Source organism: Erinaceus europaeus, chromosome 12, assembly GCF_950295315.1.
Source record: "Erinaceus europaeus chromosome 12, mEriEur2.1, whole genome shotgun sequence".
NCBI classification, from domain to species: Eukaryota; Metazoa; Chordata; class Mammalia; order Eulipotyphla; family Erinaceidae; genus Erinaceus; species Erinaceus europaeus.
The window spans coordinates 47,450,378-47,473,473 of record NC_080173.1 but is presented as its reverse complement, the minus strand read 5'-3'; the positions used below and the strand labels follow the sequence as shown (position 1 = coordinate 47,473,473).

At 48.1% G+C, this 23,096-nt stretch overlaps 2 protein-coding genes and 1 long non-coding RNA gene across 6 annotated transcripts in view; 1 reads left to right on the top strand and 2 right to left on the bottom strand.

Moving 5' to 3' along the window:
- Nucleotides 1-23,096, bottom strand: part of ZNF385C (zinc finger protein 385C) — a 43,744-nt gene that overhangs the window by 8,490 nt on the left and 12,158 nt on the right. For all 4 annotated transcript variants that reach the window (XM_060203497.1, XM_060203499.1, XM_060203498.1 and 1 more), the window contains exons 2-4: nucleotides 11,110-11,258; nucleotides 8,468-8,578; nucleotides 3,919-4,084 (exon numbers count right to left, since the gene is read on the bottom strand). In XM_060203497.1, the coding sequence (XP_060059480.1) occupies nucleotides 3,919-4,084; nucleotides 8,468-8,578; nucleotides 11,110-11,258 (426 nt within the window). The remainder of the gene's footprint in view (nucleotides 1-3,918; nucleotides 4,085-8,467; nucleotides 8,579-11,109; nucleotides 11,259-23,096) is intronic.
- Nucleotides 11,270-18,068, bottom strand: C12H17orf113 (chromosome 12 C17orf113 homolog). The gene is made up of 2 exons (XM_060203495.1): nucleotides 16,984-18,068; nucleotides 11,270-14,096 (listed from the first exon to the last, which is right to left on the bottom strand). The coding sequence occupies exons 1-2, from the start codon at nucleotides 17,524-17,526 to the stop codon at nucleotides 12,642-12,644; spliced, it is 1,998 nt and encodes a 665-aa protein (XP_060059478.1). The 5' UTR covers nucleotides 17,527-18,068; the 3' UTR covers nucleotides 11,270-12,641.
- LOC132541922 (uncharacterized) lies at nucleotides 17,313-18,449 on the top strand. Its single transcript, XR_009553034.1, has 2 exons — nucleotides 17,313-17,431; nucleotides 18,273-18,449. It is a non-coding gene; the product is annotated as an uncharacterized LOC132541922 (long non-coding RNA).

The following is a 23,096-nucleotide window of genomic DNA, read 5'->3' as shown; positions in this document are numbered from 1 at the left end:
CTATCCTGGAGGAGGGGTGTAAGTGGTTGAATAGTGTCAGTTTTAAATTCATTCCCATCTGGAAGCTTAGACTGACCTTATTTGGAAAGAGGATCTTTGCAGATGTAGTTTGTTCAGATGAGGTCCTACAGGATGAAGATATGTCCCTAACTCAATGACTGATATCCTCATGAAAAACCAGACACAAAGGAGAACATGATGTGAAGACAGAGGCAGAAACTGGGGTCAATTTACAAGTCAATGAAAGGCAAGGATTGCGAGCAACCATCAATTGCTAGAAATTTCTTTCTTTCTTTCTTTCTTTCTTTCTTTCTTTCTTTCTTTCTTTCTTTCTTTCTTTCTTTCTTTTTTTCCTCCAGTCACTGGAGCTAGGTGCTGGCACTGTGAGTCCCCCATTCCTGATGGTATATATATATATATATATTCCATTTTATTCAAAAGGACAGAGAAAATTGAGAGAGAATGGGGAAGATAGAGAGGGAAAGAGGAAGATAGACCTGGAGCACCTGCTTCACCTGCTTGTGAAGTGTCCCCCTGTAGATGGGGAGCAGGGGCTCAAATCCCAATCCTTGTGCAGGTCCTTGTGCTTAGTTAGCACTATGTGCACTTAACTGGGTATACCACTGCCAAGCCCCTGGCATTCCTTTATTATTGTTGTTGTTACTATTTTAATATTTATTTTTTTATTTGATAAGACAGAGAGAAATTGAGAGGGGAGGGGAAGAAGGGAGGAGAGCAAGAGAAAGAGAGACACTTGCAGCACTTCCTTACCATTCGGGAAGCTCCCCCTGCAGGTGGGGAGCAGGGACTTGACATTTTCACTAGAAGCACCACTGCCCAATTCCTACGATTATTTGTAAATATTTATTTATTTATTTTCCCTTTTGTTGTCCTTAATTTTTAATAAAGATTTAAAAAAATACTTTATTTATTAGTAAGAGAGGAGTAGAGAGAGAAAGAACCAGATATCACTCTGGTACATGTGCTGCCAGGGATTGAACTCAGGACCTTATGTTTGGGAACCCATGCTTTATCCACTGTGCCACCTCCCAGACCACTGCCCTTTTTCTTTTTTTTATTGTTGTTGTAATTATTATTGTTATTTTTATTGATATAGTTGTTGGATAGGACAGAGAGAAATGGAGAGAGGAGGGGAAGACAGAGAGGGAGAAAGAAAGACAGACACCTGCAGACCTGCTTTACTGCCTGTGAAGTGACTCCCCTCCAGGTGGGGAGCTGGGGGCTCAAATCAGGATCCTTACATTGGTCCTTGTGCTTTGCGCCACATGCGCTTAACCCACTGCGCTACCGCCTGACTCCCTTACTACTTTTTTAAGTTGCCACCAGGGTTAATGCTGGGGCTCAGTGCCTGAAGGATGAATCCACCATTCTAGGTGGCTAGCTGGCTTGCCTGCCTTCCTTCCCCTTCCTCCCTCCTCCCTCCCTCCCTTCATATCTATATCTCTTTTTTTTTTTTTTTTTTGTTCTTTCTCCTGATAGTTCGGTGAAATTGAGATGGGAGGGGGAGAGGGAGAGAACAAAGAGAGACATCTGCATCACTGCTTCACTGCTTGTGAAGCTTCCCCCATAGGTAGGCATTGGTAGCTTGAACCCAGATCCTGTTGCATGGTAACATGTGCACTTAACTGGATGCACCACTGCCAGGCCCCTAGAAACTTCTAGAAGCTAGAAGCAAAGCAAGAAACAAATTCTCTCTATGTGCTTCCATGAAGAAGACAGCTCTGTTGACACCTTGATTTCAGACTTCTGACCTCTATGACTGTGGGAAAATTAATTCCTTTAAAAATTATATATTATGGGACAGAGAACCAGAGCATAACTTTGGTATATGAAATGCTAGAGATCGAATTCATGCATGCAAATCTGGTATTCCACCAGCTCTGCAACCTCCTGGGTCTGGAGAACATTAATTTCTTTTCTTTTTTTTTTTGGCTTCAGGGTTATCACTGGGACTTGGTGCCTACACTGAGAATCCACTTTTTCTTGGAGGCTATTTTTTCCCTTTTTGTTGCCCTTATTGTTGTTATTGTTATTTTTTATAATATTTTTTTTATTTATCTATTAATGAGAATGATAGGAGGAGAGAGAGAAAGAACCAGACATCACACTGGTACATGTGCTGCTGGAGATTGAACTCGGGACGCCATACTTGGGAGTTCAGTGCTATATCCATTGCACCACCTCCCAGATCATGTTGTTATTGTTCTTATTGATGTCGTTGTTGGATAGGACAGAGAGAAATGGAGAGAGGAGAGGAAGACAGAGAGGGGGAGAGAAAGACACCTGTAGATCTGCTTCATCACTTGTGAAGCAACCCCCTTGCAGGTGGGTAGCCAGGGGCTCCAACCAGGATCATTACGCTGGTCTTGCGCTTCACGCCATGTGCACTTAACCCACTGTGCTACTGCATGGGCCCCAAGAACATTACTTTCTATTGTTTAATTTTATAATTTATAGTGGTTTATTACAGCTAGGGAGCTAATACAAGACAGTGAGTGGAATGGGGCCAATGACTCCTGGAGTGCTTGAGACACATTTCAGGATCTGTAGGTGTTCAGTCTAGAAATTTTCATAAACTTCACAGATGTGTGCCTTTTCTTTTCTTTTAATATTTTCCTTTTATTGTGACCCAGGAGTTAGGGTCATGGATAAAGCATTGGACTCTCAGGCAGAAACTCCTGAATTTGATCTCCCGGCATCTCATATGCCAGAGTGTAGCTCTGGTGTCCTCTCTCTCTCTTTTCTTTTTCTCTCATAAATTAACAAACTTTGGGGCCTGGGTGGTAGCACAGCGGGTTAAGCGCACATGGCGCGAAGTGCAAGGACTGGCTCAAAGATCCCGGTTCGAGTCCCTGGCAGAAGCAGGTCTGCAAGTGTCTGTCTTTTTCTCCCTCTCTCTGTCTTCCCCTCCTCTCTCCATTTCTCTCTGTACTATTCAACAATAATAACAACCACAACAAGGGCAACAAAATGGGAAAAATACCCTCCAGGAGCAGTGGATTCATAGTGCTGGCACTGAGCCCCAGCGATAACCCTGGGGGCAAAATGAATAAACAAACAAATAAACATACTTTTAGAAAACCAAATAAATAAGAACTGGACTCTTAAGTATGAGGTTCTGAATTTGATCCTTGGCATTGCATGTGCCTCTCTCTGACAAGTAAATTAACTAAAGACTGGGAAGATAGCATAATGGTTATGCAAACAATTTTCATGCCTGAGGCTCTGAAGTCCCAGCTTCAATCCCTAGCACCACCATAAGCCAGAGCTGCTCAGTGCTCTGATTGCTAACTAAATAAATCTAATTAAAAAAATTTAAAAAACACTTAAAAATATTTTAGGGCCCAGGCAGTGGCACACACAATTGAGTGCACACAGTACCACGCGCAACGACCAAGGTTCAAGTCCCTGGTTCCCATCACCTGCAGGGAGTAAGCTTCAAATTCGGATTCTTTCTCTTTCTCTCTCCCCCTTTTTCTTTCCTCCCAATCTCTTTCTGTCCCGTCAAAAAATAAATAAATAAAGTGGGGGTATAGATAGCATAGTGGTTATGCAAAGAGACCCTCATGCCTGAGGCTCTTAAGTCCCAGGTTCAATCCCCCACACCACCATAAATCAGGGCTAAGCAGTGCTCTGGTTTTAAAAAAAACATAATTAAAATGAGATATATATTTATTTCATACTAGAATCAGGAGTGGGGTAGAGGGAGATAGCAAAGCAACACTCTGGTGTATGTCATCCCAGGGCTCAAGCTGGGAACCGCAGGCACGTGAGTTGAGCTATTTTCATGGCCACTTTTGCCTTTTATCTGTAATACTCCAACAACAGCAAAAGTAGTAATAAACAGTAATCTTGTAATCTTCTGGGGAGTACGGGAGTTCTGTATTCAGGACTGACCTTTGCTCTGTAGCTGTCCAGCAGCACCACTGACTGGAGTTGGGCTTGGAGACTCTGGTGCCCTGTCCTGGGCTGGGGTTTGCAGCCGCTGCTTGTTCTTGGCAGCTTCAATAGCTTTGAGCTTTCTGGCATGTTTGTGACCTTTGTAATGGGCTTCAGCCTGGTTCTGGGGAGGGAAGGACATGGGGGTCACCATTCATTTTCAGTCTCTGTGAGTCATTGTGTGATGGTGCTAGTTAAGGGCAGGTCAGTGGCACGAAGGGGAGAAGCTTTGTCACTACAGTTGTAATTAAGTGTACATGTGATCCTGAATTTAGAAAATGAATACATGGGGGGGGGCAGGTGGTGGCATACCTAGTTGAGCATACATATGACCATGCTCAAGGTCTTGAGTTCAAGCCCAAGCTCCCCACCAGCTTATTATTATTATTATTATTATTATTATTATTATTATTATTATTATTATCTTTATATATTGGGTAGAGACAGCCAGAAATCGAGAAGGAAGGGGGTGACAGAGAGGGAGAGAGATAGAGACACCTGCAGCACTGCTTCACCACTCATAAAGCTCTCCCCCTGCAGGTGGGGACTGGGGCTCAAACCCAAGTCCTTATACATTGTAACATGTGCACTTAATCAGGTACACTGCCACCCAGTCCCCAAACCGCTCTAGTTTATGGTGGTGCAAGGGAATTGAATCTGGTACTTCTGAGCCTATAACAGGAGAGTCTCTTTGCATAACTGTTATGCTATCTATCCCCACTCTAGGGGAGAAGCTTTATGAGAAGTGGAGCTGGTCAGCAGATGTTTATCTTTCTGTCTCCCTCTCTATCTACCCCTCCCCTCTCAATTTCACTTTATCCTAACAAATAAAATAGGAGGAAAAAATATAGCTGGGAGTGGTGGATTTGTAGTGCTGGCACTGAGCCCCAGTGATAAGCCTAGTGGTAATATAGAAAGAAAGGAAGAATGAAAGAAAGAAAGAGAAAGAAAGGAAGGAAGAAAAGAAGATGAATAAATTGGCCGCCTGGGAAGTAGCACAGTGGATACAGTGTTAGCTTCTCAAGCATGAGGTCCTGAGTTTGAACCCTAGCATCACATATGCCAGAGTGATGCTCTGGTTCTCTTATCTTATCTCTCATGTTAATAAATACATACTTTTTAAGAAAAAAATAATGCATTCTCATGCATAAGTGCCCAGGTAGGCATGATTCCTGATGATTTTTTTTCTTTTGTCCTCAAATTATTTTTATTTCATTTTATTTTTTACTAATGAGAGAAAATGCTGAACCAGAGCATCACTATGGCACATGTGATACTGGGGATCAAACTCAGGACCTCATGTCTGGGAGTTCAATGCCATCTCCTAGGCTGCCCACCCCCTAAATTTAAGATGGAAGGAATCAGGTGGTAGCGCAGTGGGTTAAGCGCACATGGCGCAAAGCGCAACGACCAGCGTAAGGATCCCGGTTCGAGCCCCTGGCTCCCCACCTGCACGGGGGCACTTCACAGGTGGTGAAGCAGGTCTACAGGTGTCTGTCTTTCTCTCCCGCTCTCTGTCTTCCCCTCCTCTCTCCATTTCTCTCTGTCCTATCCAACAACAACAACATCAATAACAACAACAATAATAACTACAACAACAAAAAAGACAACAAGGGCAACAAAAGGGAAAATAAATATATAAATAAATATAAAAAAATAAAGCTAGAGGGGCAGCAAGTTAACTCATCTAGGTGTGTCCCTGCTTTGTTTGCCATGACTGGCCCTCACTGCACTGGGAGAAGCTTCAGTACTGTAGTATCTCCATCTCTTCCCCCTCTCTCTCTCTGAATTTTTTTTAAACCTGAAACAGTGAAGCCCCTTTGGTGATGACAAAAAGAAAAAGATAAAGGAAGGAAGGAAGGAAGGAAGAAAGGAAGGGAGGGAGGGAGGAAGGAAGGAAGGGAGAAACTAAGAGACAAAAACCGTGTAATAGAGGGAATCAGGCAGCAGTGCAATGGGTTAAGCGCACGTGGCGCAAAGCGCAAGGACCAGCCTAAGGATCCCGACATCAATAACAACAACAATAACTACAATAATAATAAAAAGACAACAAGGGCAACAAAAGGGAAAAAAATAAAAATAAATAAAAACGTGTAATAGAGAAAAAGAGGGGGGCAGGTGGTCGTGCACCTGGTTAAGTGCACATACACATACACAAGGACCCAGGTTCAAGCCCCTGGTCTCTACCTGCAGGGGTGACACTTCATGAGTGGTGAAGCAGTGCTGCAGGTGTTTCTCTGTCTCTCCCTCTCCATCTCCCCCTCTCAATTTCTCTCTGATCTATCAAATAAAATAAAGTTTTTTTTAATTTTTAATTTTACTTATTTATTCTGGATAGAGACAGAGAGAATTTGAGAAGGGAGGGGGATAGAGAGGGAAAGAGACAGAGAGACACCTGCAGACCTGCTTCACCGCTTGTGAAGCAACTCCCCTGCAGGTGGGAAGCCAGGGGCTGGAACCGGGATCCTTTCACCGGTTCTTGCACTTTGCCACCTGCGCCTAACCCACTGCGCTACTGCCTACTCCCCCAAATAAAGTTTTTTAAGAAGTACACTCCAGTGGTCCAGGAGGTGGCGCAGTAGTTAAAGCATTGGACTCTCAAGCATGAGGTCCTGAGTTCAATTCCCGGCAGCACATGTACCAGAGTGATGTCTGGGTCTTTCTCATGAATAAATAAATAAATAAATAAATAAAAGAAGAAGTACACTCCATCATGTGCAGCTTTCAAAAGAGGGGGTGGGGAGAGAAAGAAGAAGAGAACGGAGAGATATGGCAACACTTATTGAGTATAATGCTCCTCTGTGGTGGTCAGGAGGGTTAAACCCACATCCTGGAGCATGGAAAAGTATACATTCTACCCAGTGAGCTATTTCCTGACCCTGGCTTCAAATTCTGACTCAGTCACTTACTAGTTGTGCATTTCTGGGCAAGTCACATCACTTCTCTGAGCTCCCTTTTTTTTTTTCCCCTTCCCTCCAGGGTTATCAGTGATGTTTGGTACCAACACTAAAAATCCACTGCTCTTGGTGGCTACTTTTTCCCATTTCATTGCATAGGATAGAGAGAAATTGAGAAAGGAGGGGGAGATAGAGAGGGAGAAACAAAGTGAGACACCTGCATACTTGCTATGCCACTTGTAAAATGTCCTCCCTGCAGGTAGGGAGCGGGGGCTTGAGACCAAACCAGGATCCTTGTGCAGGTCCTTGTGCTTTGTACTATGTGCCCTTAACTGTGTGTGCTGCCTCCTGGCCCCTCCATTTCTTTTTTCTTTTTTTTTTACCAGAGCACTGACCACTTCTGGTTTATGGTGGTGCAGAGGATTGAACCTGGGACTTTGAAGCCTCAGGCACTCTTTTTTCTTTTCTATTTTTTTTGACCAGAGCACTGCTCAGCTCTGGCTTATGGTGGTGCAGGGGATTGAACCTGGGACTTTGGAGCCTCAGGTATGAGAATTTCTTTGTATAACCATTATGCTATCTACCCCTGCCCTCCATTTCTTTATTATATAAACTCCACAGGTGATAATACTGATCTCACAGGGGGGAGCATGAATGCACACACAGCAGGTGCTCAGTGAGTATTAGTCTGTTATCACTGCATGAGTAAAGACAACAGAGGAGTCCTCACATTTTGTGACGCCTTAGAACATTCACCACTTTGTACCTTTTTCTGCCAAGGAATATAGATTTATCTAGAAAAAACACCCACTAAGGGTCAGATGGTGGCTCACCTGGTAGAATAAACATTAACATGTGCAAGAACCAGGATTCAAGCCTCCAATCCCTATTCGCAAGGGTGGAGGGGTGAGGGAGGAGGAAGTTTCATGTGCGGTGGAGCAGTGCTACAGGTATCTCTCTGTCTATCACTCTCTACTTTTCTCTGTCTCTCATCTATCAAAAAGAAAAATGGGAAAAATGGCCATCAAAAGAGGTAGAGTTCATGCAAATTCTATGCCTCAGAGATAACTTTGTTGGTAATAAATCAACAAAAGAATTTTACTTTAAAAATAAAAGTAAATAGGGGGTAGGTGGTGGTGCACCGGGCTAAGTGCACATATTACCATGCACAAAGACCAAGGTTCAAGCATCTGGTCTTCACCTGCAGGGGCAAAGCTGCATGAATGGTGAAGCAATGCTACAGTCTCTCCCTCTCTGTGTGTTTGTCTCCTTTCGTTCCTCCCTTTCTCTCCTTCTCTCTCTCACCCTCCCTTTCAGTCTCTCTGTTCTAACAAATAAAATAACTAACTATGTTAATAAAAAAATTTAAAAAAGATAAGAGACATGGGGGAGGAGAACCGATCCCAGAGGGAATATAAAGGAAAGGAGCAGAGGAATCTGCAGAGAGGAGAGAATGAGCTGGGTAAGGGACCAGGAGCACCTCTTCTGTAACCAGGGATGGGCAATATGTACCATTATGTATCTGTCACTCCACTTCCTCCAGGAAAGACCCTAGAAGCCCAGTCTCCAGCCCCTTCCCTTCCCAGCGTGTTTCCCTCAATCCCTCTCACCGCTGAGTTGAACCTCAGATGACAGATGTTACAGGAAATGAAGAGCTTCTTCTTCAGAGGAGAGGGGACCCCAAATGTGTGGCTGATGACAGCTTTCTGGACTGGGTCCATCTGTAAAGGGGGTAGTAGGGTACAATAACTCAGGGGGGTTGTTTGGGAAGGGAGAGGAGTACAAAATGTCAAAAACTAAAGCCTGTGGGGGAGGTCAAGGGTCAGGCCCGAGAAAGAACTTCCCCATTCTTGTAAACATCAGATACAGAACAAGGAATGGCCTGTCCCCTGACTATTTTGATCTGTCAGGCTGGGCTTCTGCTTGGAGGCAGGGGGATGGCAAGGGGGACCTCTATGATCTCCAGAGCAGTCATAGTTTAGTCACCTTGGCACACCCCAACCCCACCTCTGTTTTGTGCTTTGATTTCCACATACAGGAATCACAATTACTGGAATAGAATTGGGGCAAAAGGGAAGGAACAAGGAACCCAAACTTCCTCTCTCTTTGCCAGACTTTGTGACAGGCCTATGAACTGAGGGAGATGTAGCTTATCTTTTTAGCTCTGATGCTGTCACTAAGCTTAATGGGTGAGTGAGGTCAGGGGCTGTGGAGGTGGGGCTGAGTTAACAGGTGGAGGCCAGGGAGATAATTCCCTTACTAGTAGGATCACTTCTTTGGAAAATTAATGTGTGTGATTCCTTTTTCTTACTTTAAATATGTTTTGTTTTAATTGTTTCTATTTCCTATCAAAGCAAACTTCTATGTTCCCTTTCCTCAGGGGCCTGAGTTGATCAGACCAAAAGCAGAAGTTGTCTAGGCTTGCTTGTCAAGAGGAACTTTCTGTGCCTTCCTGAAAGAAAAGAGGTGATTTTTTTGTTTGTTTGTTTTGTTTTTGGTGGGGGAGCACAGTTCCTAAAAGCAGAGAGAGGTTCTAAGCCTCACTGCACCCAAGGCTGATGGGAGGAGGGGCAGGGCTTACAGGACCCCCAGCCCTGAGGACATGGCTCTGACCACTCTTGAAGGACCATATACTTGAACAGCAAGCATGACAAGTGACAGCAGAGACCAAAGATCAGAGGACTCTCCTCACATGTCTCAGAGTCCAAGGACCTCTATACAATCTTAGAAAGTGGGAGCTGGGCAGTGGCGCAGCGAGTTAAGTGAGGCGAAGCAAAAGGACCGGAGTAAGAATCCCAGTTTGAGCCCCTGGCTCCCCATCTGGGGGGGGGGGGTCACTTCTCAGGCGGTGAAGCAGGTCTGCAGGTGTCTATCTTTCTCTCCTCTTCTCTGTCTTCCCCTCCTCTCTCCATTTCTCTCTGTCCTATCCAACAACTATGACAACAACAATAATAATGATGAGCAACAAAATGGGAAAAATATCCTCCAGGAGCAGTGGATTCATAGTGCAGGCACTGGGCCACCTTGATAACCCTGGAGGCAAAAAAAAAAAAGAAGACAAAAAACAATCTTAGAAAGACTGAGATGGGGCCAGGGGGGTAGATAGGATAATAGTTATGCAAACAGGGAGTCGGGCGGTAGTGCAGTGGGTTAAGCGCACGTGGCACAAAGCGCAAGGACTGGATCCTGGTTCGAGTCCCCGGCTCCTCACCTGCAGGGGAGTCGCTTCACAAGTGATGAAGCAGGTCTGCAGGTGCCTATCTTTCTCTCCCCCTCTCTGTCTTCCCCTCCTCTCTCCATTTCTCTCTGTCCTATCCAACAACGACGACATAAATAACTACAACAATAAAACAACAAGGGCAACAAAAGGGAATAAATAAACATTTTTTTAAAGTTATGCAAAGAGACTCTCATGCCTGAGGCTTCAAAGTCCCAGGTTGACTCCCCCCACACCACCATAAATCAGAACTGAGTAGTGACCTGGCTTAAAAATTAATTAACTAATTAATTAGAATAAGAAAGTGACTGAGATGAAATTGCCCACCCTCTCATCAGTATGGAGTGGTCCTCATCTGTGATTACCTTTGACTTTAAAGAATCCAGAAGCATTCCTTATAGTTCATCCCCACTCACTACATTTGACATTCACACATATGCACAGAAATACATCAACTATGGTATGGAAGTTTACAGGCAGTTAAAATTACAGGGACATCAGCAAGATATACATTCACATAAAGGTGAAAGATATACATTCACATAAATACACAAGTGGCACACAACCAGGACAAACTTGCTGAACCCCCATGAAAATACACATACTCAGTGGTGAGACACATAGCAAATAGTCAATGCAAAGACAAAAAAAGTCTCTCAGATGTGTTCTCTCTCACATATTCAGTTGACACACACACAGTTTCACATCTGTAGATAACACCCAAAGACCCATAGAGACACAAATTGAAACAGAAAGGCACTCCACTGCACACACAGAGAGGTCATCCACAGACATCCAGATGCAAACTTAGGTCAAACTCAGGAACGGGGTGACAACATCCTCCTTCCTTAGACTACAGGTGAATTAGATCCAGGGGTCCCTATGTTGGAAGTGCCCCTGTCACTCATGGCGGGGTGCTGGAGGAGGATGAGCTCCTAATTAGACCCAGCTTCTAGGAGAGGACCCCACTGAGCCCACCTTCCACCCATGCCCCCCAAGTGGGCTGCATGCCCCCACCCACCAGCCGACCCGTACCGTGCTGAAGTTGGGGAAGAGACTGAGTGGGATGGCGCCATTGAAGTGGAAGGCGAGCAAGTGCTTGAAGTCCAAGGGGGGTTGCAGAGGCCTGGTGGGCAGGGCCAGGGAGGCCAGCAGGGGGCTGGGGGCGCTGGAGGCTGAGCCTGCTGCAGGAGGAAGAAGGGGAGGGTCTGAAATCCGGAGCCACATGACTCTCTCTTGCCTACCTCTGCAGCCAGAGAAAGAGGCTGGTAGGGTTCCTGGGTGTAAAGCCAGGGATGGTAACATTCCTGTCTCCCTCTTTGTGAAATAGCATTGATCATACCCAGAGTGATTTTAGCCTATCTTGGTGCCTCGTCCCTACACAACTGGGGAAGCAGAAGTAGAGTGTTCACTGTGCAGGGCAGTATAATGGTCCACATGAATCCCATCTCCCTCTGGGGTGGGGGGGGTCTGACCAAGGAAGAAGACAAGAGTCAGAGTCAGGTCCTGATGCACACACACCACCAGAGAGACCGCATGATGTGCTGGGCTTCCACTTTACTCCAAATTAAACTCAAACCCAGGAGACCTGGGGAAAGACCAGCCTCTCCCCTCTTACTCACTCCCCTTCCTCCCCACAGGTCCTCACATCCTTCATAGCAAGGGCTGGCAGAAGGGCTGAGAAACCCACTGGGATCTGAAGGGATGTGTCTTCCAGGTATGGTGAGACCCCAACTGCTTCCTCCAGGAGCGAAAAAGGCCCCAGTACCCCTGGAGTGGTACAACACTATAGTTGTACAGTCTTGGGTCTTAAAGGTCTGAGGCAAGGGTGGGGAAGAACTAGGAACATGAAGGGAGCAACCAAAATTTGAGGAAGAAAGAAATACAATCCATTGGGTACCTTGCCATTGCAAAACCAAATGAAACCCCTTTAGGATTTGTATTGACACTAAGAAAGATAGGGTAGATTTATTTTACATCTCTAGAATTTTTATGATTCTATACAGTTATATACAGAAAAAGCCTGCAGTAGCCTACTAGTACATGAAAGGTTGTACCATTACCTCCCCTGAACTGTTAGCTAGCGCACAAGGAGGGTGCTTTGCTGTGTGCCAAAAGCAAGGACCTTGGTTCTCTAGGCACACAGGAAGGAAAAAGCAGATGCCAAGAGGCAGCCAAGAAACAGTCAGAAAGCAGTTCTCCTTCCCCTTAAGCCCTAGCACCCAGTTCCCTCCCTCCAATCAAGATCTCCCAACTAGTCCCAGGTCAGAACTTGGATCAAGCCCAGAGGGAAATTTATCAAAGGCTAGGAATAATATTTATGGTACCCCCTTGCCCTCGCTTGCCCCTCTGCCCACTCAAGCCAGCCCATGGGGACAGGGTCAGCACTCAGCCTTAGCTCCACAGCAGAGGAAGCTGGGGACGGTGGGTAGGCGCTCACAGTTAGTAAGTCAGCTTGAATGCAGTCAGGTCAGGCTTGGCGCTTGGAGTGTCCAATGCCCTGGGCTGGCTGCACACAGAGCATCAGGGGGCCCTCATGTGAGTTGGGCCCCCAGGACCCCTTCTCCTCACCCACTCTCTAAGAACTCCACGGCCAGAGCAAAGTCGAACTCATGCAAGGGAGGCCCATCCACAGCGATCTTCACCACGGGGCCGCCCTGGCCTTCTCTCCCGGCACCTCTCCGGCCCCCGCACCGCAGCAGCTCCCGCCTGTGGTCCACTTTGTCTAGGAGGCCAGCGCCTGCCGGCAGCGCCAAGGCCAGGGCAGCCAGGGCGGCGAAGTCCGGGAAGAGTTCGTGTAGCTCGGAGTGCGCGCAGGCCAGCTTGGCGCACAGGGCCCGCGGGCCGAGCCGCCCCAGGCTGCACACCACGCGCTTGAAGAGCGCGAAGTCACCCAGCGCGCGTGGGCGCACCACTGCCGGCGAGAAGGCACGAAGCAAGACCCGCAGCGCCCCCTCGCCATGTGCGCTCAGCTCCTCGGGTGCCTTGGGGTAACCGCGGGGGTCGAAGATGGTGGCGAAGGCAGCCACGGCGTCCAGGGAGGGCTCGGGATAGGAGACCCGCAACCCCATCCGCATGGAGTCCAGGAAGGCCCCCCGCAGCCGCTCCAAACCTTGGATCGCAGCCTCGGAGTAGCCGAGCAGCTCCACGCCACGGTAGGTGCAGCACCCGCCCTCACAGGAGCCCACAGACTCCAGCTCCTCAAGAAAGCCCTGAAGTTGATCCCCTTGAGCACTGCGCTGTGCTTGGAGGGAGGATGCAGTTGCCATCACCAAGGGCTGCAGCAAGGCCAAGTCTGGTTCTTTCGTATGCACAAAATGGGCAAGCTTCTGCACCAAGGGCAAAGTGTCCAGCAGCAGGTGGCTAAAGGCCATGAAGGTAAACTGGCGTATAGCGAGGGACAGTGCCCTGGCCATGGGTGAGGCAGGGGCAGAGGCCTCCAGTGTGGGCACCAGGGAAGGCCAAGCCTGGACCACTGCTTCCACAATGGGCAGCAGGGAGGCCCAGGGAACTGGTAGTGGTCTTGTCAGGTCAACAGCTGCAAGGTCCAGTGCTGCCTGGAGTTCAGGGACCATGTGGTACCTGGAGCCAGCATGGAGGCGGAAGAGGGCATCTAGTACACTTTCATATTCACTGAGGTAGGCAGGTGGCTCTCGGTGTGTCTTGCCAGGGAGGCAATGGAGCTCAGTGAGCATCGGGCAGACAGCCCGGAGCTGCAGGCCCACACTGCCAAGGTGGTCACTGCGGAGGCTTGAACTGAGCCAGGCCAGCTTGGGTGCTGACACACCGAAGGCCTTCAGGATGTCCAGGAGCTGGCTAGCCATACCTTCTCCCTCCTGAAGCTCCACACTGCCCAGGAAGGTGGTGGCAGGCCGGCCATCACAGGGGGACACTGAAGTGGCAAACAAGGCTAGGCTGTGGGACTCAGGATAGTCACTGGTCTCATCCAACACCAGACCCACATATGGGGATGCCTTCAGGCGCTGGCAGGCTTCTGTGTGCAAGACACTGGCAATGGCCACCTGAGATAGCCAGGGATAAAGGAAGGGAGGAAGAGTTAGAATTGGTCTGGGAGGGCCCAGGCAGGAGGTAAGGGGTAAAAGAGCTCAGGCCCTGGGGTCAGACACTTTTGCCACTTATAGCTGTGTGACCTTGGGTATATCATGTCACCTCCCTGCTCCACAGCTCTAAAATCAGACTCAGACTGGGGAGACAGCATAATGGTTCTGCAAAAGACTTTCATGCCTGAGGTTGTAAGGTCCCATGTTCACTTCCCAGAACCACTACAAACCAGAGCTGATCAGTACTCTGATCTCTCTGTATCTTTCTCTCTGTATCTCTCACTCTTAAAAAAGAAAAGAAAAGAAAAGAAAAAGAATATTGGGGTCAGGGGGTGGTGCATCTGGTTAAGCGCTCACATTACATTGCACAAGGACCCAGGTTCAAGCCCCTGGTCCCCACCTGCAGAGGGAAGCTTCACAAGTGGTGAAGCAATAAGTGTCTCTCTGTCTCTCCCTCTACCTCCTCCACTCTCTCAGTTTCTGTCTCTTTCCAATAATAACTAAAATATATTTTAAAGAAAGAATATATTAAAAAATTTAAGTAAAAAAAAATCAGACACCTAGGGGCTAGGAAGATGGCTATGGGCCTGCAAATGCTAGGTTTGATATCCAAGCATCACATACAATGAGGGAGTGGCACTCTGGGGGTCTCTTTGTTTTTTTGTAATATTTTTTGTATATTGTTTTATATATAATAATGTTTTTTGTATATTGCACCAAAGTAAAGGACTCTGGGTTTTTTTTTTCAAGTCCTGGTGTATGATGGTGGAGGAAGACCTAGGTAGGGGGTTAGAGTGTTTTTTAGAAATCTGAGAAATTTTACACATGTACTAACAACTGTATTTAATGTTAATTGTAAATCATTTCTACCCCAGTAAAAAAAGTTAAACAAACAGCTAATTTATTTTTAATTTATTTAGTTTTCTTTTTAATTTAATTTATTTTTGGAGGCACCACTGGAATTTATTTATTTTTAAAGATTTATTAGTGAGCGAGAACCAAAGTATTACTCTGGCATATGTGATTCCAAGAATTAAACTCAGAACCTCATGTTTGAGACCAAAAGCATGAGGACCAAAGCCTTATCTACTGGGTCACCTCCTGGGCTGCTGAACAGCTAATAAAAATAAATAAATAAATAAACTTTATTTAATTTTTTGGAGCCTCATGCATATGCAATTTCACAGATCCTGGCACACTTTTTCATTCATAGAGACAGAGAAGGAGAAACTTAGGGCCTGGGTGGTAGCACACCTGGTTGAGCTCACATGTTACAGTGCACAAGGGCCCAGGTTTGAGCCTCCAGCCCCTATCTGCAGGGGGAAAGCTTTGTGAGTGGTGAAGTAGTGCTGCAAGTGTCTATCTCTCTTCCTTTATACCTCCTCCTTCCCTCTCAATTTCTGACTATTTCTATCCAATAAATAAAATAAATGAGGATAATTAAGAAATTTTTAAAAGAAAAGGAGGAACTTTATAACATCAGGTACATTTTCACTCCCGTGTGGTGCTAGGGCTTGAGGCTGGGCCACATGTGTAACAAGGCACATGCTCTACCTGGTGAACTATCTCTCTAGCCCTAACTTTTTTAGAATCAGGTTCATATCTACCATACCAAAAGATTGCTGTGAATTGTGTTATTTTCTTTTTTTTAATTTATTTTTTCCCTTTTGTTGTCCTTGTTGTTTTATTGTCGTTATTGATGTCATTGTTGTTGGATAGGACAGAGAGAAATAGAGAGAGGAGGGGAAGACAGAGAGGGGGAGAGAAAGATAGACACCTTCAGACGGGCTTCACCGCCTGTGAAGCGACTCCCCTGCAGGTAGGGAGCTGGGGCTCGAACCGGGATCCTTATGCTGGTTCTTGCGCTTTGTGCCATGTGTGCTTAACCTGCATGTGCACATGACTCCTGAATTGTGTTATTTTCTATATTGTGTTACTTTTTGGTTCTATATGTTAGGCTAGTAAATGAAAATGCCTTATGGACAGTATAGGTTCTGCAATATTGTGAGTGTGTTTTTGTGCATGTCTCCCTCCATAATCCTGCTCAGGGATAAACTGATAGAGGTGTTCACTTCCAGCTCCTGACCAGGACCCACTATGTTTTGAGACAACCCCTTACCCACTCACATCTGAGCCTCACATAGCTGCAATCTGCTTGCCCCCAGGGGCCATGTGGGTGATCTGGAGCTTACAATGGGCCAGAACTCAACCCAAGGGAAAGCAGAAGCCTCTGTCTGCACCTAGCCCCTCCATTTCATGTTCCGAGGACAGGCATGGGGCCCTTACTTTTCCATGAAAGTCACAAACCTAGACTTCCATAAGTAATCTCTCATTTGGTTAGCCTTGGAGATAAATATAAGTTATTCAAAGACACTAAAAATCAACCAGATCAAACTTCTAGTCCACCAGCTTGTAAGCTCTGGCCTAGGTAGTGGTACTGGGGGCTGAGGGGTGGGTGGGTGAGGAAGGGAGTGTCGGAGTGTCCTTGTGCCCCAAGTTGCTGACCCAAGGCATGGCACAGGATGCCCTTAGTGGGGGCCTGAAAGGTAGTGCAGTGAGTAAATCATGAGGTCCTGATTTGGATCCTTATGTTTCCCCCCTCTGGTACACAGGATACCATGGCCAGTATCTCTCATTCTCTCTCCTTCCTTCTATCTTGTGTAAATAAATAAATAAAAATTTTAAAATGAAAAGAAAAAGAACATCCTCAGTGGAAATCCTGATGGGTGACTGTATGAATACAGTGTTCTGGTCACTGGGGAGTTGGTGGGTACTGGCATGCAGGGATCTGATCAGAGTGCCATCCCGTCTCCCGAAGCCCTGCCTCATACCTCTGGCTGCTACCCACCTGCATGTCCCTCACCCTCCTGGCGCTGTAGTAGTCTCCATGCTTCATGCCCAGCAATGCCTGGCACAGGTTGACCCTCTGAAGCTCGATCAGGGCAGAGCAGCGGTCATCAGGCATGTCCTCCTTGGCCATGCAGTACACAGTGGTCAGCACAGCCACTTTGGCCTGGTCCGCCTCCACCTTGGCACCCCTGGAGTTGGGGCTGCTCGCCAAGCCTGAGTAGGCCCCTCCTCCCTCAGCCTGGCCCTCAAGGGCAGGCTGGCCCCTGTTGGCAGCCAGCGCCTGGCGATGTGCTCCCGAGGTCACATGGCGCAGCAAGGCGTGGCGCTGGAAGTTGTCAGTACCCACGGTGAAGGCGTTCTCTGCTTTGCCATGCTTGTTCCGCACCAGGGCCTGGCGGCACTCCAGACAAAACATCAGCTTCCGCTCATAGTCAAAGTCCAGCCAGGTAAACTCTTCTTTCCAGTGCTCGTTGAAGTACCGTTTGCACTTCTTGTTGGAGTTGGAGGCCTCTCCCGCTGGCTTCTTCCCTGGGGGTACCATTCCTGCTCCAGGGTGCCTAAAACTCCCACCCAAAGTTTCTGCCTCTCCAGCCTTTCTTCCCCACAGAGGCACCTCCCTTGACTAGGGCAGCTGGTGGGGGGGGAGGTAAAAGGGGGGCAGCCCACCAGGCTAATAGGGACCATCCGTCTAACTTAGGAAAACTTATTCCTGCTTTGCTGGCGGGAGACTGGAGATGAAAGAGACAAGGAAGAGGTGTTAGGGGGGGTCCACTGGGGATTCACACTGCCCACAGAGCACTTCCTAGATGAGGGGTGGATTAGGTCAAATGGGGGAGGACTACTGGAAGTAGGTAGGGTCATGTAAAGGGCACAGAATTGTCTAAATCAATGAAGTATGGGAGTGTTTGGGCCCTTCTGAGAGCCTCCCTCCACCCAGGACAAGGTAATGATTGGAGGTGACTACTGCTGCATATTGGGATTTAGAGGTGGAAATACTGGTACTGTCTATGCAACTATATTTTATAGGGGCAGTAATTTAAGAGAGGGACGGTGGTGGTAGCTCAGGAATTCATGACTGAACAAGGACTGGAGTTAGCATAAAGCTGAGTTCTCCCACTTCCAGGACTGAGGAGCAGAGTTCATTTCTTCTGAAGCTCCCTTCCCTAAACATACACGTTCACTCTCACACAAGGACAAGCACTCATGACTTCACTCCAGTATTAGGGTTCTGGAAAGGTGGGGAGGTGGGCCCCAGACCCCACCTCCCTTACTGTATCATCATTTCAGGGACAAGATCAGATGCTGAGCCTTGGACTTCAATGCCTCAGGCACGGAATTCTTCTGCATAACCACTATGTAATCTCCTCAGCCCATAAGATGGAATTCTGAAATCACACTGTCCCATATGGATGCTACTGACCATGTAACTGTTTCATGAAAATCAAATAAAACATTTAAAATTCAGTTCCTTATGAGCCACATTAGCCAAGATCAAGTTCTCAATAACCACGTGTGACAAATGGCTGTTGTAGTAAAAGATCCAGATAAGAACATTTACATCATTCCAGAAAGTTCTAACAGTGCACTAAAGGGGGTGGGGTGCTAATGGAGTCTAGGATGTAGCTCAGTCATAGAGCAAACACTATGTATGAGTCCATGGGTTTGAGCCCCAGCACCCCCAAAAAGGAGTAGCAAAAATCATTGGCATCCCCCTACCTCAAGCAGTGTGTGAGTCTGAGTGTGTGATGAAAGCTGACCAGGAGGGCGCCCCTATCCAACCCCAGGTACCTCACAGGCCCATGTCACCCCAGAGGATTTATTTGGCCCCAACATGGTGGTCCTCTGTCTCCTCCCCAGGAGGCCACTAACAGCAGTCCCCGCTCCAGGCATGGGAGGGACTGGGGATCCCTGCACCCTGACTAGTCTCCCTGGGGCAGGAACTTCCTGCGGGGGGGGGGGGGCGCATGGAGATGGAGGCCTCAGGCCCCTCCTGCGGGCAGAGGCCGGGCTCTCGCCTGCCCCCCTGCTCCGAGAGGGGGCGCCCAGCCCGGCCCCACCGCCCGCACACACTCACGGAGCCACCGGAGCCACCATCTTCCGCGGTGGACGCTCTGGCCGCGGGCTCCTTGGGCTCCACTGAACGACAGCAGCCACTAGCGGTAACCCGCGAAGAGGCGCCAGCAGCCGGCCACCGCCAGGGTCGCCCCCAGACTCTCACCTGGTATCAACCCTGGGCCTCTCGGGCAGTGCTCAAGGCTGGGGTGGCTCAACTGTCAAGTGCTGGGATTTAGGAATGAAAGGTGCGGGGGTCACAGAGGAGGGGGTCTTTGGGAGAGAGTCAGGATTCTCAGAAGGGAAGGGCATTACTGGCAGTGGGAAGGCAGAGCAGTCAAGGGGGAGCAGAAAGTCAGTGCAGGTTCCCAAAGGTCAAGGAAGAGAAGGTGTGGAGAAAGATGAATGGTGTCTACATCTGGAAGGCTCTGCAGGGAAAGTTGGGGAATTTGACCTTCCTGCCTGCCTCTTGGGGTGGGTGGGGGACCTCAACAGGTTTTTTTGGCTGGGAGTTTAGTGCTTTAATGTAATGAATAGGCTTTGCTTGTTTGCAGAGCTGGGGCATTCCAAATAGAACTCCCAAATAATGATCAACATTATTCTGCCTAGATAGAAATACCAAAGTTGGGAGTCGGGCTGTAGTGCAGCGGGTTAAGCACACGTGGTGCGAAGCACAAGGACTGGCATAAAGATCCCAGTTCGAGCCCCCAGCTCCCCACCTGCAAGGGAGTCACTTCACAGGCGGTGAAGCAGGTCTGCAGGTGTCTGTCTTTCTCTCCCCCTCTGTCTTCCCCTCCTCTCTCCATTTCTCTCTGTCCTATCCAACAACAACGACAGTAATAACGATAATAACTACAACAACAATAAAAACAAGAAGGGCAACAAAAAGAAAATAAATATTAAAAAACAAAAGAAATACCAAAGTTGTGTATTGCACCAAAGTAAAAGATTCTAGGGTGGGGAGAGGGTTCAGGTCCTGGAACATGATGGCAGAGGAGGACTATTAAGTGGAAAACTGAGAAATGTTACACATGTACAAACTGCTGTGTTTTTTTAAAAGTAAATATTTTCTTTTTAAAATATTTATTTATTTATTTATTCATTCCCTTTTGTTGCCCTTGTTGTTTTATTATTGTAGTTATTATTGTTGTTGTTATTGATGTGGTTGTTGCTGGATAGGACAGAGACGAATGGAGAGAGGAGAGGGAGACAGAGAGGAGGAGAGAAAGACACTTGCAGTCCTACTTCACCACTTGTGAAGCGACTCCCCTGCAGGTAGGGAGACGGGGGCTCGAACTGGGATCCTTATGAGGGTCCTTGCACTTTGCACCACCTACGCTTAACCCGCTGCGCTACCGCCCAACTCCCTAAACTGCTGTATTTTACCATTGACTGTAAATCACTAATTCCCCAATTAAAAGGTATATCAAAGCCTCAGAGCTTCCCCTGGTGCTGTGACACTCACATGTGGAACTTGGGTCTTGAGCATAACAAGGCAAGCACCCTATCTGGTGAGCTATATCTCTGGCTCCTAACAAGCTATTTGTAATGGGGATGCCAGAAAACAAACAAACAAACAAACAAACAAGGGCTGAAGTGACCTCTTCTTGGATTTCTCCAGTGCATAGGACTCATGGTTGTCTGGATTCTCCAGAGAGATAAAGAGAAGCTTGTAGGTTCCTTGCAGGTAGAATGTGGAGTGTGGTACCCCAAACCTCCCCACATCTAGATCATTCCACATCTAGAGTTCAGAGGCTTGCAGTAGAGCTCTAGTTAAACTGAACTCTCACAAGCCTTCTTGGGCAGAAGCCTTGATTTTTGATATTATTTGTTACTGCAATGGGAGTTAAGTGTTTCACTCTAAGGAGTCATTTGTAATGGGGACACAGGAAAGGGAGTTGGGGCAGGGGATGCAGTGATCTCTTTCTAGAACTCTCTGATGCACAGGTCCTGTGACCAGGTCAAATCACCGGAGAGATCATGGGTAAACAAGATCTTCTCTGGTAGCATTTTGCACAAGTCACCCAGATGAAGTGTCTCAGAGAAGCTCCACTCTAAACCCCTGCACCAATGAAATGAGGCCAAGGCCTCAAGAGTATAGATTTCTGCTGAGGTCAAACATGAACAAACACAGAGGAGATCACCCCCAGGGGTTTAGCTGAGGTTGGGGTGATATCTCCCAAGCAGAGCAGGTGTCTCATGAAATCATGTCACCCTGGCTGCCCAGGAGAGGATCTGGGGCAAGCACAGCCCTCTGTTCAGATACCACTGGGAAGGCAGGCAGGCGAGCACAGGGACACAAGCTGAGGCCCAAGGCCTCCAAGCACACACTTGTGCGGTGAGGCCGTCTGCTTACACTGATGTGTGCACACAGGGGAGGTGCTGGCTGAGAGGCAGAGGCGGGCACAGATGCCACGCACGGGTGTGTACGTCCACAAAGGCAGATGAGATCAACAGAGACACAACCAGAGGGCCCATGGCCAAGGACACTCGGATCTCTACATGCATGTCTATACAAATGACATGAAATAGCAGCACACAACTCCCCAGAGACTCACACAGGCCTATGTGCACACATCTACACACAGTTGGGTGCATGTAGGCACCCCCTACAAAACAAAATGCATCTGACATACATACAACCTCCAACCAAACCCAGAGTCTCTTTTCCCCATACCACTCCCCAAATCACAGGAGCAGATGTGGGGGGTGTTCTCAGAGGCACACAGACACACACATCTCAGATGGCCTTTTCTACAGCAGAGAAAACCAAAACTCCCAGAAGCAAGTGGGAATCCAGGAGGGGCGGAGAAGGGGGTGAGGGTGCCCACTTCCCTCTGGGGTAGAAGTGGGTCCCAACTTTGCACAGTCTCCGGGTATCCCAGCCTACTCTGAGTAAGCAGCACTCGGACTGGACTTAATAGCTGTCCCCACAATGGAGGGAGAACCCTGAGCCCACTTGGGGAATTCTGCCCCTAGCCCCACTGTCTCCAGACTTTATCCCTCCTGTTCCTGAGGAAGGGGCTCCCAAAATACCCCCTTAAAGTTCCAGGCAATGCTGGTGTGGAGAAAGCCGGCAGTGGGGGGTGGGGGTGTCCTGGTGTTGGTCTCAGCATGATGGCTGGATCTCAGGTCACAGCCCAGCCTGATTTCTGCCTCTCTCTGGCTAGCTTCTCTTTTTCTTGGCTGCATTAAAGACTCTGTCTGCAGCTCCCTCCCATAACACTCCTGAGAAGCTCCTGGCAGCCCGCTTAGAGACAGTCGAAGCTATGATTTGATACAAGGAGCCTTGACCTAAGTTGCTTGCCCCTCAAAGCAGAACACATTCCTGCAGAGGGGACCTCAGCTCCCCAGCTATTCCTTCCACCCACCCGACCTTTGATCACAATGCAGGGGAAGTGGGGGCAGTAGGGTTGCACATCTGCCCAGGCCTTGCAGCTACTGGCTGCAGCAGTCTCCCAACAGACAACTTTGGGAGCCAACACAGGAAAATGGTAAGGCTGGAAAGAGGAAAGAGAACCCCCTCTGCTCTTAGCCCTCTTCCCCACCCCCACTCCCGACCCCCAGCTCCTGTCCCTCAGCACTCACCCAAGAGCATTCTTTGCCTTTGGAGACCCCGCTGAGCTTGGCGCAGTTTGAGCAGGGAATGAAGTCCAGCCAGAGAGTGACAGAGGGAAGGGGTGGGAGATGCGAGGGACAGGAGGGAGGGCACTAGGGAGGGCCTCCAGCTCTGGTCAGGAAACCAGCCTCTCTCCCATCTCCCCTTGCCAGGAAGGAGCCCCTGTTCCCTGGGTTCTCCCTGGCACTTGCCAGAGGCAGAGAGGATGGGCACTTCCCCCAAGGATAAGCAAGGCCAATCTCAGGGCTGTGGACAAGGCATTTACCACCACCACCACCACCGTCACCACCACCGCCACCGCCACCACCACTGCCACCGCCACCGCCAACAACAACACTACCACCACCACCAACAACAACAACACACACACACTTCCAAAGAGCACTTGCCTGGAGCTTCTTATTCAGATACCCAAGAGCTGCCACTGCCCACAGAGACTC